At 41.8% G+C, this 12,404-nt stretch overlaps 2 protein-coding genes across 2 annotated transcripts; both read right to left on the bottom strand.

The window, feature by feature from the left end:
• Positions 1-494: 494 nt before the first annotated feature.
• On the bottom strand, positions 495-4,868 carry asmt2 (acetylserotonin O-methyltransferase 2). The gene is made up of 9 exons (XM_026339685.1): positions 4,746-4,868; positions 4,560-4,650; positions 3,792-3,966; positions 3,454-3,583; positions 3,298-3,366; positions 3,062-3,190; positions 2,599-2,783; positions 2,104-2,226; positions 495-1,960 (listed from the first exon to the last, which is right to left on the bottom strand). The coding sequence occupies exons 2-9, from the start codon at positions 4,638-4,640 to the stop codon at positions 1,749-1,751; spliced, it is 1,104 nt and encodes a 367-aa protein (XP_026195470.1). The 5' UTR covers positions 4,641-4,650; positions 4,746-4,868; the 3' UTR covers positions 495-1,748.
• A 1,586-nt stretch (positions 4,869-6,454) lies between these two features.
• On the bottom strand, positions 6,455-12,249 carry pgrmc2 (progesterone receptor membrane component 2). The gene is made up of 3 exons (XM_026340247.1): positions 11,864-12,249; positions 9,714-9,869; positions 6,455-8,050 (listed from the first exon to the last, which is right to left on the bottom strand). The coding sequence occupies exons 1-3, from the start codon at positions 12,204-12,206 to the stop codon at positions 7,953-7,955; spliced, it is 597 nt and encodes a 198-aa protein (XP_026196032.1). The 5' UTR covers positions 12,207-12,249; the 3' UTR covers positions 6,455-7,952.
• Positions 12,250-12,404: the final 155 nt, after the last annotated feature.

Genomic DNA, 12,404 nt, shown 5'->3' with positions numbered 1-12,404 from the left:
AGACGCAGCTGATGTGACAACGACAGGTTTGTCTTAAAGGGACAGTCCACCAATCACAAGCTCGGTTCATTTATTAATTCATTATTATTATTAATTAATTAGAGATAAAGTGTTGTGGGCAGTGGTAGTAAGTAAATAAGTAGACCTACATTTAATTATAAGGACAATTTGTTTGAGTATTTTCGCTTCATCATGATACATAACCTGTGATTCTTGCTCCACTTTAATGATTTCACAGCTTATTTAGCAGATTCAGAGTCTTTATAGAAAATATATATTGAACTAAAGAGAGAAGAGAAAACTTAAAACTATAGAAAGATAAGAGAGAGAGAGAAAGCAGGAGTGTTGTGCAGAACAGGTCAGTTGGGGAAGAAAAGACTGGAATATATATATATATATATATATAATTACAACAAATGACGTAGAACAGCTTTAATAGGAACAAAATGTTAAAAATGAACCTCTCACACAATAAACAGCATGTGTCTCTGTGGTTTAATCTGCAGGATGCATGCTGCAAAGGGCATTTTTCATACGTTTCTGTTGCACACCTTGATATGTTGCATTCACACCTCATCAATAACACACATGCAAATCACAAATAAGAAAAAAAAAGAGATAAACTGTCAATGTTCCATTAACACGCATTAATGTGAATGTTTTAGCAGCTATTTGTTGCTGAGGTGATGTAAACAGTTTCAAGTAAATTAACATCTTAATTAGTCACAAGAATAAAAAAACACCAAACAGGAATTATGAAGACTGAGAGAGAGAGAACGGTCTCAATAGATGAAAACCTCTCAACACCAGCAATGGAATGATAAACAGAGGTTATAGTGAAGGGCTGAGTCCTGCTGGATCTAAACTGGATTTGACATTTGTGCAGTCTGAGTTCGTCACAGTGATCAGAGAAGAGAAACGCAGTCAAACGTAACAGCATCACAACACACAGCTTTAAATTCAGTATTTTTGAAGCTTCATGTCTTTTGACTTCTACCTGTGTAACATAATAAATCAATATACATAAACTGAATGTGCTCGTCTGGCTGCTGCATCGTCAAGAACAGATAAAAAAAGTTATTAATATCCACCTGCTCACAACAGGTACTTACATTTTCAAGGCAGTAGTTTGTCCATAATCTTTCAATAACTGGTTTTGGAAGTTACATTTTTACCTCTGTCATACTGAAACGTGTCTAAGAGCATGTCACTTGTCAATACCTAAGAGAGAAACAGTGTAAAACTACATCTAATTCTTAAAGATAATTATTTTTTAAAAATCACAGGCACGAGAACAGCGCCTGTATCTGCACCACAAGTCGATGTCAGCTCGACAAAACATCAAATTACTGCACCGAGGGCGCTGAATATTGCCTCTCTGCGGGTTAACAGATAAGACTCGTTCTACCTTTTGGAAACAGAAACACAGTCGACACGGAATGAATCTGATGCCGAACTCTACTCTGTTTCTTTGGAAAGATGCATAAACATGTTAATAATGTTACTACATGATGTTCTTCAGCAGAGTAGGATCCTTGAAAACAAGTTAAACGGTAAACACAACATGTGAAAATGTCACGGGGGTTGACCACAACATTAAATGTCGATCCATGTGCACTGACACTGAAAAACAGCTTTTTTTAACCTGTAGTTTTGTGCAAACCTCTCAATCTTCTCGAGGCCTTGAAATGTTCAAGTTTGACTCTCTTCACTTTGCCTCCCTCGACTGTCCCCACATCAGCCCGAGCTCATTTGATGGCCAGGATGGCGTCGTAGGACTTGCCGGTCCTGCAGACCTGAATGTTCTGAAAGCCGGACTTGTTGAGCATGTGGGTGTACTCGGATGGCGGGCGCTCCCGGCCCTCCGCCTGCACCAGCATGTTGAGGGAGAATATCTGAGCCATGACGGGGCCCCGCCTGTTCTCAAACAGCATGGCTTCCACCAGCAGGATGCCGCCGCCTGTGAGGAGGACGAACAGAGACACCGAACTGAGCTGTGAGCATCCATGAAAAAGGTTTTGGTGTTTATCTCCACAGAGTAGTTAAGGAAACAATTAGAACAATAAGGATGTACTGTGTGTGTACACACCCTCCTGAACTTACCTGGTCTACAGGTGTCGTAGATCTTCTTCAGCAGCGTCAGGCACTTGTCCTCAGGCCAGTCATGAATGATTCTGGCCAGAACGTAAAGGTCTGCGTCAGGAATGTCACCACTGAAGAAATCACCTGAAGACAGTATGACAGCGAGTATGTTCTGTTTTTCAAGCTACACCTAATAAACCAGACGTAGCTCACGTTAGCATTAACAGTTGTGTAGGAGAGAATGATTTTTCCTGGAGCTTTCAAATCATCTGCAGATGAGTTTATGAACTCAAGTGTTTAGAAACACCTGGGATGAAGGGGACAAAATGCATCTACTGATGAAGACTGTGTGAAATGATCAAAAACACCAAAAGAGGCTGCTCAATGGTCCTAAATGTATAAAATATAGAGTTTTTTTTATTATTTATTTCTTATTCTGTTATTGATTATTTGTTATTTTCAATCTAATCAATGACTTTAAATCTGTTGCGGTGAATGAGGCGGACGGCAGCTCACCAGTTTGGAACACAAAGGCATCGTTCTCCTGAGAGAAATGTTTCCGAGCTGTTTCTACGACCTGCGGGAGGTCGAACACTGACACGGAGGAGGACGGATACGCCTTCGCCATCTCACGGGCGAGAGCACCAGTGCAACCTGGGAGAAGAACGTGCAACATGGAACACGACGCGTCATCAGCATCACTGACAGGTTAATGTAGCTGTTGTTCTTGGATGGTTTTGAATACAAGTTAATAAATTATACTATAATATAATAAATAATACTTTCCAGGAGTGGAGACACCAACCCTGAGGTTCATGCGCGACTGCCTGACCAACTGATCCACAGCCTCCATTTTCACCATGATTCAATTTTGCATCAACTTGCCGGACTGAGTGCACATTAAATACTGTACGGATTAAATGTGATCTCAGTAAAATTCAGCTGTGATCCCACTGAGTGTCACTGTGAGCAGCTGCACGGCCTCTTACCCCCGAGATCTACTATCGTCTCAAAGCAGGAGAGGTTGAACGCCGTCACAATGTCGTGGCCATCAAGAACCCACGAGGAGTTCATAAGACCCATGAATTTCAGCATCTCTTCCTCTGATCTGGGAGGTGCAGAAACATAAACATCAATAAAAACAAGTGTTCAACTTATGCAGATTAATAATATTGTACAAAAAAAAGCACTTGATACAACAAAATCCAGACAAACCTGTAAATAACTTGGAAAATGTCCTCTGACGGCAGCCCGAACGTCTTTTCATTTTGATTCTTTCCTTCCCTGTGTGGCATAAAGTGATTGTTTGAACTTTGACCTTTTGCATGTTTAGACTACATTTGCCATCTTCTCACTGCTGACTCCACTCACCTGATGGCGTCCACCATGTTGTTCCACAGTGGGTAGATGGTTTGGGATTGGTAGATGATCATTTCATGGAGAGACTTGGCGCTGCCTTTGGCCAGGTAAAGGTTCGCCACATCGGTGCTGCTGTACAGGACTGTTTGATCAAAATAAATCACCTTCAATGAAATCTACAGCAGCAGAATGAATACGAAATAACATTTGTGTGTTGTGTTTACATGTCCCCCGTGCATGCATAAACCTGAATACTGCTAAACAATGGTGTGAGTTTTGTGATAGCTGATAAACTGATGTGTCGGCTCATTCTGTCAGGACCTCCTCCTCCTCCTCCTCCTCCTCCTCACCTTTTCCATCTGAGGTCTCCACCTCCAAGATCTCGATGCCCACCAGAGCATCCAGCAGCCTCTCCATCCCGTCCACGCTGGTGCTCAGCTCCCGGGCCACATGCTGGGCAGTCAGGGGCTCCTGGGACTTCAGCAGGAGGTCAAACACTCCCAGCTCACAGGCGGAAAATATCACCTGGAGGGACACACACACGGTTCAGTCATATCAGATGTATCTGACTGACAATACCGAGGCTGGTATTTGTAGTTTGAACCTCAACGACTGTTGTTGGCATGAAATGACACCAGATATTCTCGATCCCCTCAGGATTGTTTGTAATGTGCATCTTAACATGTTATAAATGTGCTAATCAGCATTAAGCACTAAGCTTTAGCCAAGTACAGCCTCACAGAGCTGCTAGCATCTGTGAGGACTGGATAATATAATAATATAATAAACATTTTCTGGTGCTTTGCAGAGACTAAAACAGAGATCAGACAGATCAAGGGATAAAAATAAAATACACCAGAACATAATGTGACTAATTTAATATAACATGATAAAACATCACTGGAAAACTGTTTTAAAGAGAATTTTAAAGAAGCTCCAAGTAAAACAAATCCATACTTTTTAAAATAAATACATAACATACAGCCTATAAATCTGCTGAACCATTAATAGTTTAATGAATTAGCTGCAGCTTCTAATCTCTGTACATGTGGTGACTGGGGATTGTGAAAATAAAATCTGCATATTAAATAAACAAAATATAAAATCTTAATTGTTACCTTTGAGACCCTGAAGCCGTTGAAATACTCCAGAAGTTTGAAGGGGTAATCCAGCTCACTCTGGGACATATGCTCAGCCATCGCTCTGCAGCTGATGAGGATACGAACCACAGCACGGTCCCTGTTACTGAGGTATTCGTGCAACTTTGTTGATTGTGCACAAACCTGTTTTGCATCATCACTCACCCGATGCTGTCGCCTGGAGAAGAGCCAAGACGATGCGAGCCGATCCGATCCGGGAAGAAGACGGATGATGTGTTCAGGTGCAGAATCAGGGAGGGTTGGTTTCAGCCAAAAAGAGCAAAGATGTCGGTGGAGCTCCTGAAATGGTCGATGGGTCATCAGTGGCTGAGAAACACCCCGGCTCCGGATCTCCACACAGTCCTGAGAAGGAGCTTTTGCTTTTGTGCAGCGGTGATGGCCGAGCCTGCAGCGAGTCGGTGCAGTTCCGGGATCAACCGGAGCAGCAACCGTGGCGCTGTCGAGCCGCGGCTGGTGTCAGGTTTATTTTTAGTTTCTGATGGTTGAGAATTAAAATCTGCACAAGATGAACACGACTGTGGTTCTAACTTCAGATCTGCACAAGATGAACACGACTGTGGTTCTAACTTCAGATCTGCACAAGATGAACACGACTGTGGTTCTAACTTCAGATCTGCACAGGATGAACACGACTGTGGTTCTAACTTCAGATCTGCACAGGATGAACACGACTGTGGTTCTAACTTCAAATCTGCACAAGATGAACACGACTGTGGTTCTAACTTCAGATCTGCACAAGATGAACACGACTGTGGTTCTAACTTCAGATCTGCACAAGATGAACACGACTGTGGTTCTAACTTCAGATCTGCACAGGATGAACACGACTGTGGTTCTAACTTCAAATCTGCACAAGATGAACACGACTGTGGTTCTAACTTCAAATCTGCACAAGATGAACACGACTGTGGTTCTAACTTCAGATCTGCACAAGATGAACACGACTGTGGTTCTAACTTCAGATCTGCACAGGATGAACACGACTGTGGTTCTAACTTCAGATCTGCACAAGATGAACACGACTGTGGTTCAGCTCTCTAACTGCTTCAGAGGTTGATAAAAACTTAAATATTCCTCAGCATAACTTTACATTAACAGTAATATTTCTCTCCACAGGAAACAACTAAATAAATACATCATTAAAAATTAAAAATAAAAATGCACTTTTATTAACAAACAATGTAACAGGTAATAAATGTACCAACAATCTGGTCTAATTTACTTTCTTATTCTCATGCACATGTATTCATTTGTGTATTTAATGTTTTAATATTTATATATTATGAGTGACTTTTACTACAGTTTGTTTCTAATTAAATATTCTTCAGTTTCTCAAACTTGTAGCTCCTTATTTATTTTTTTCCATAGTAACTTATTCGCCCAATTAACTTAATACTTCAGTCAACAATGAATAAATTGCTCTCAAATTAGCAACTGTAGTACAATTACATCATCAGGTAACTAATTATTATTCCAAATGATAATTGCTTAGTTGATGCAACTTTATATTATAATAATCATCATGTTAATTAAATATTATTATATCATATGATCTATGCACATGATTTCTTTGTATATAACAGTATATTATTTAGCAATATATAAATTTTCCGATTAATAGGAATCTATTAATAATTTTCTTTCACTTATTTCTCCCATATGATGAGGGGGTATCCTTTCAGACACAAACATGGACGTTTTTGTACATCTTGTTTTCCGTGAAGCCCTCAGAACACACTTCCCACCTCACTAACCCTCTGATTTACAGACGTCCTGAAGACACTTACTATTAAACCTTTTCCCAGTAGTGCCCCGATCGTGGCGTCTCTGAGAACAAATAAATTACAGACATCTTCAATTATTAACCAAATCGATTTATTATGCATGAACAAATCCCTTCCTGCCTCTGTCACACAGACACGCACACACACACACCCAACATTTAAATACACGACATGGTGGGAATTCGGCATAGCTCACTTTGTTGTTGCACATGCTTTAATAAAATGATAGATATATTTACAGGATAAGCAACGTCTCCGAAAAAATTTTGCAAGAACAGCTCCCGGTCCCGCCCTGCAGCACTTTGCATCGCTCCTTTTTTATTTTGGGGAATTCACCCACATTTAAAAAGAAGTTCAGAACTGAAAGAAAACAAAAAGGAGGAAACACAAACCATGGGGGTTTTGGCCAATACGACATAGCATTATACGTATATGGAGTTCATCAACTACATAAATATGGCAGTAACACTGAGTAAGTCATACGGTCTATTTACAAAGTGGGGAGTATTACAGTCTGTGCATGGACGACTGACAGAACGTATGCCTTCTTTAAAGTCTGGGGAAATGAGTCGAGGAAAAACCAACACCTCCATCCCTTCACTCACCTCCTCTGACTGACGACAAACTAAATAAGGCACAATTAATACTTGGACCATTTTCAGGGGAATCTACAGACTTGCAGCTGGCTTGTGAGGCATGTAAACAATTGATTCGATTGATTAGGACTGCCTTATCACTTTCCCTTTGTTTTCCCAATCAGTGATTCAGTCCGTCTGATGTGATTCAAAACAGGTTTCATACGGCAAGGACCTTTGACCCTCCCAACCTTTTCCTCCCACCCTCAATGCTACTCAACAAATACAATCACATGGTGACAAACAAAGTAGAACTAGTAGTGCATTCACTACAAACACAACAGGAAAGTGTGACATCCGCCAAATGCCTTTGGTAAAGCCACAGCACTGCCCTCTCAACAAGGGGGGGTGAAATGATTTGAAAAAGAAAAAAAAACAGAAGACAGAAATGATTGATTAGCTGTCCGAAGCCGAAGCTGTTTCAGTTGCGATGTGACTAAACCAAAGATAAAAAGAGACTGAAATCTGTTTCCCCATCACAATCCACTGATCGTCTTTGACCAGCGTGTTTCTCTGACTACCTCCGACCAACCTCCACCCAGCGCTCAGCGGCGACCACGATGACCACATCCACCCCTGGAGAAATGACAAAAATAGTTGGAGATTTTGGTTCAAATACATCTAATGGCACGACCCCTGCCCTCCTCCCCCAGATGCTGTTATTTAAAAAAAGCCCCTCGTCAAAGGTTTCCAATCACTTTCTGGTGGTGGTACTCTCCGCAGGACGAACGGGGAGGGACGGAGGTCTGGGCATTGAGACTTGAGTGCGGCCCGTTCAGAACAGCCATGGCACTAGACAGATTCAGGAGGTGGAGAGTTTGGGGAGTGGGCGCAGGAGAAGGACGTGGAGTGGAGTGGAGGAGGTCTGGGGGGTGGGGCGGTCTGTCGCAGCTATTTGGGGCTCCTGGCTTTGGTCGATGTGATGGAACCGCTTAGTCATGTTTCAGGTGGTCTTTGATGTCCTCCTCATCCGTGTACTCCGAGGGCTCGTCTCCGGGCTTCAGCAACCTCCCGACGTAATCGTATTTTTCTGGAAGACATTTCCAGGATCCCCAAAAAATGAGAAACACAAACAGAAGTTATTAACTGAACCTTGTACTTCGTGAATACACCCTCACTAACGACATACAGCGCCTTAAGAACAGATCTTCATGTTGACCTTTTGACCTTTGGCTGGGCCAAACACTGAAGCACCTTTTTCCAAACTGTTTGTTTTAATTTAATTTGTTTTAATTTAATCACTAACTGGTCCAGGACTGTACACAATCCACTACCAGATCAGATTGTGACATTTTGTGTGTGTGAACAAATCTTCAAAAATCAATCGAGTCCTCTCTGTCCTGCTGTTTACGTTACACATGTGCCTGAACTCTCTCTAAAGCCTCAGTGCGCCTCTTGTGTCGAGCTCATGGAAAATAGTGGTCACTGAAAATGTAAATACTTTATAAACAACATTACACTGTGTTTTTAAAAATGACTGTGTTCCCAGCCTGGATTTTTAGATTTCAGTAATGTGCTTTTATTGATCATTTAAATTCATACTTTAAAGCTGAAAGCAGCAGATTTTGACAATAACTCTTTAAAATAGCAGCAGATTATTTATTCTGTCCGTGGACTAATCTATTAATCAACAAAGCTCTACACCCTTTCATCACCAACTGAAATTAATGGATTTGCCCTCAGCATCAGAAACAAACCCTCAGATTGTCAGAGCAGCCAGCGTGGTAAACAACATGCTGTGAGTAATTTGCTGACATCGTCTTACATGATTTAATCAGTCACCATTCGGAGCCGCCAACTTCCAAAGCTGCCCGGCTTTTAAAGTGTTTTGTGCATCGACTGTGTTTACTGCAAATACCAGAGACGTGTCATTTAAGTAAGCAGAGGCCTGACATTACAGACCACTGGATTTAACAACATTTACAATATACAACATAAAAAACACTTACAATTTAGCACCTAAACTATGTTATATTTACAGCTTGAGTACAGAATAATGTTCGGATGGGGACCGTACAGTACAATATGTAAAGATTCCCTCGAGCGTGGGCCTCGGTTTCCTTCCAGTTTTATTGTTTCCTGTTTTTACTGTTTTTCAGCACATGTTGCGACAGGACATATTTTTAGTTTGGGTTTATTGCAGATCCCAGAATCTCTCCAACATTTAGTTATACAAACTATCCACTGGTTTCATGGTTTGAAATGTAATATTTCAGTTTTTCTTAGTTGTAAATCACAGTAAATTTTATTATTTTCATCCCTTATTACTTTTATTATTATTTATTTCATGAGCTCAGAACTGTATCTTTAACTGCTTGTTTGTTTTAGCAGACCCTCCAGTGGCAGGAAAAGTTGGGTAGAGCTGTTTTGAGTATTTTTAGTGAAGCTAGAACGTGCTGCTGCTTTTCTGATTTATTTACAAAAAGAGGCAATAATACTAAACTCCTAATAACTCCTAATAACAGTCACAGTGTACACAAATTGTTAATGCTCTTGCATTTGTAACACATAAAACCAAAGAAAAACTACGCCTTGTCTTGTGTTTTGGATTTTCAGTGTGAGCTGACTGTATTCGTATAGATGCAGACAGAAGTCAAAGGAGATGCTTCTTTGAAATCTGAGCCAAATCAATACCTCAGGAACATTTTCTCTGGTGGAAACATTTCTATATGGGCATCAGAAAACAAGCCTACCCATGAACTGCATTTCCCACTCCCTGACGCTCTCCATCTGTACAGCGGTGAGGTCTGACAAGTCATCATACTCGTCCCTAAGGGCGTCCCTCTCCAGGCAGAAGGTGGCCAGGCCTCTCGAAGCATCCCGGCCCGCGAAAATGCCATAAGGACCATCTGCGAAACAAAATTATTAACAAGTTTAGTAGATTTCCTGACTTTATCATCAGGCTACCAATCATTCTAACTTGGACTCTTTGCTGTTGTGAGTTTTGGGATAAACCTGTCAGGGACCAGTGGACACGAGTCAGTTTCCTGTCCTGATTTGGAGTTCGGCAGTTTCACACAAAGGTGGTGAAGCTGTACAAAAACAGTTCCAGCCAAGCAACAAGTTAACCCTTGGCTTTCATTTTCAGTCATGCAACTGACTTCTGGCTCCTTTTATAAAAAGCAATTGTTGACTGTGACTAAGCAGATCTCTGCAACAAGATGCTGTTGTGGGAGAAAGAAGACGTTTTAATACAGAATTGAGGGTGTCTGATTTCCATCTGATGGTCTTAAAACCTGCGTTAGTGCTAAATTACAGCTGAAATTGATTTAGTCTGTTATAGTAAAGTAGTTAAAGTGTTACAGTAAATATCTCGGTGTCTATTCTGATTTTTATTCAGTTTTCTATCATATTAAACTTTTCAAAAATTGCTCCAAGCACCATTGACCATGACATTTTGAATCTTTGATCATCCACCAACAGGAACATCATCTGACCAGCATGTGAAAACTCTGCAGGCCTTAAAGTTTTCTGCTTTTAATTGTGTAACAGATGCTTTAAAAAAAAAATTGTCGAATGTCGAATCTTCAGAGCGCTGTTTAGGAGTCCGTGATGCCTTATCGCCTCAAAGATTAGATGCGTCTTCTCTTGCACAACTAAATTTACAAGCATTTTACAGATAATCTCACTTTGCAGCAAGCCTCCAGCAAAGCTAACACGTAAACCCATTTATGAGTTATCCATTATTAGAATCATGAATCAGACTAAAAGAGCAAATAACTGAGCCGAGTCTGAATAAGGTCTGAAAAACTGGTGTCAGCTGCAGCAGGACCTTCCTCTATCTAGTTTCATTACTGGTTAATTAAGAGTCAGATAAGGATAAATGCAGCCTTCAGGTGCTTATTTTGTGACAAACCTGACACCAAACAGACACTTTGTTCATTACTGATTTAATATAAATGACTTTTCTGTCAACAGACTTATGAATTAATAAACAAACTGCCCCAGAACCCATGCGTGTATCAACTATACAGCTTAAACATGATATGGTTCTAGATCTATGTGTCACAGTTTTGTGTGCTGGACAGATTGAGGCCTACTTGGCTTGGTGCTGGTGGTGTGGAATAGCAGATGTGACACATGAGGCTGCAGGGAATGTGTCTGAATAATTATAGTTGATCACAGAGTTGATGGGTGAGTCAGCCAGGTCAGAGAAAATGTGGAGTAGCAGGCAAGCCTTACCTTCCAAATAGAGAGAGAAGAAACACGCATATGCATACTTTCTTAAAGTAAAAGTATGCAATATTTGGTCTCTCTCTATATTTACAAAGTAGAATAATGCTATTCTCTCTCCTGAGCTGCAAACAAACGTTTAGGTTAGCACAGCCCAGTAGCTCTGGATGCTAAAAACACATCGTTTGCAAGTATAAACAACTAGCTTCTATATTAGAAGTTACAATATTCATGCAAATGTCCTCATATTGTTGCAGGGAGAGTGCCAACACTGTAAACATGTGGCGTGTCCAGACCAGACAGCGAGACAGTGCAGTGTGCACGTCAACAAGCTAGCAGGCTAACGTTAGCAGCCTAGCAGCTTAAAACCTCACAGTGTATCTTTAACTGAACAAGCTTATTGTTGCACGGGTTTAATAAACTCACATATAAAACTGGGACATGTTCAAACTTCATCGTAGCAAGCGCGACATCCAAAACAGCCAGGATAGTTAGCTAACAGCTAGCATCCCATTCAAAAACACAGACAAAGCCAAACAGCTAACGTTAGCCTGCTAAGCTAACCGGAGCGGTTTGCGCCCAAATTTCTGTCCCGGACAACTCACCACAAACTGGGACATGTCACAGCTGACACAGCGGCCAATTCCTCCGCTACCCGCGCCCCGCTCACCTTTCCCGTAAAACTTCTTGCCGCTGGTCACGTCGAAGATTTTCATGTTGACAGCCATGAGGATGCGGGGGTTCAGCAGCCCGTCGTACTCCCGCAGCTGCTCCAGAGTGAAGTCCCGTCTCCTCATCTTGGGAAGCCGCGAGGCCTCGTCGCCCTGGGCCGCGTCGGAGCCGAGCCGCCTGCCCCACCGCCGGTACACCACCAGACACACCGCCACCACCACAACCAAAATACTGATATTCAGCAACATCCCGCCGAGGCCGAGCCCGTCCGACTCTTCCGCTGCCCCCTGCCCGCCGCTTGTGTCAACTTGTCCGCTCGAACTGTCTCCATCGTCCGCCATACTGTCGGTTAGCGCTGCCCGTACCCGCCCCTGGCCGCTGCTGCGTTCACGTCCTGTCGGACACAGCGCAGCCACCAGTTGAGCTCCGTGCTGTGTTGACGGGCGCTGTGAAAAGTTGAACTTCTTAAGAAAACAACTAAAACCAGCTACAGATCATCAATAAACAACAGCTTAGTTTATATTAAAACTAAATAAATG

Source organism: Anabas testudineus, chromosome 22, assembly GCF_900324465.2.
Source record: "Anabas testudineus chromosome 22, fAnaTes1.2, whole genome shotgun sequence".
NCBI classification, from domain to species: Eukaryota; Metazoa; Chordata; class Actinopteri; order Anabantiformes; family Anabantidae; genus Anabas; species Anabas testudineus.
Note: the sequence above shows the minus strand (reverse complement) of the source record. Positions and strands in the feature narration are given on the sequence as shown.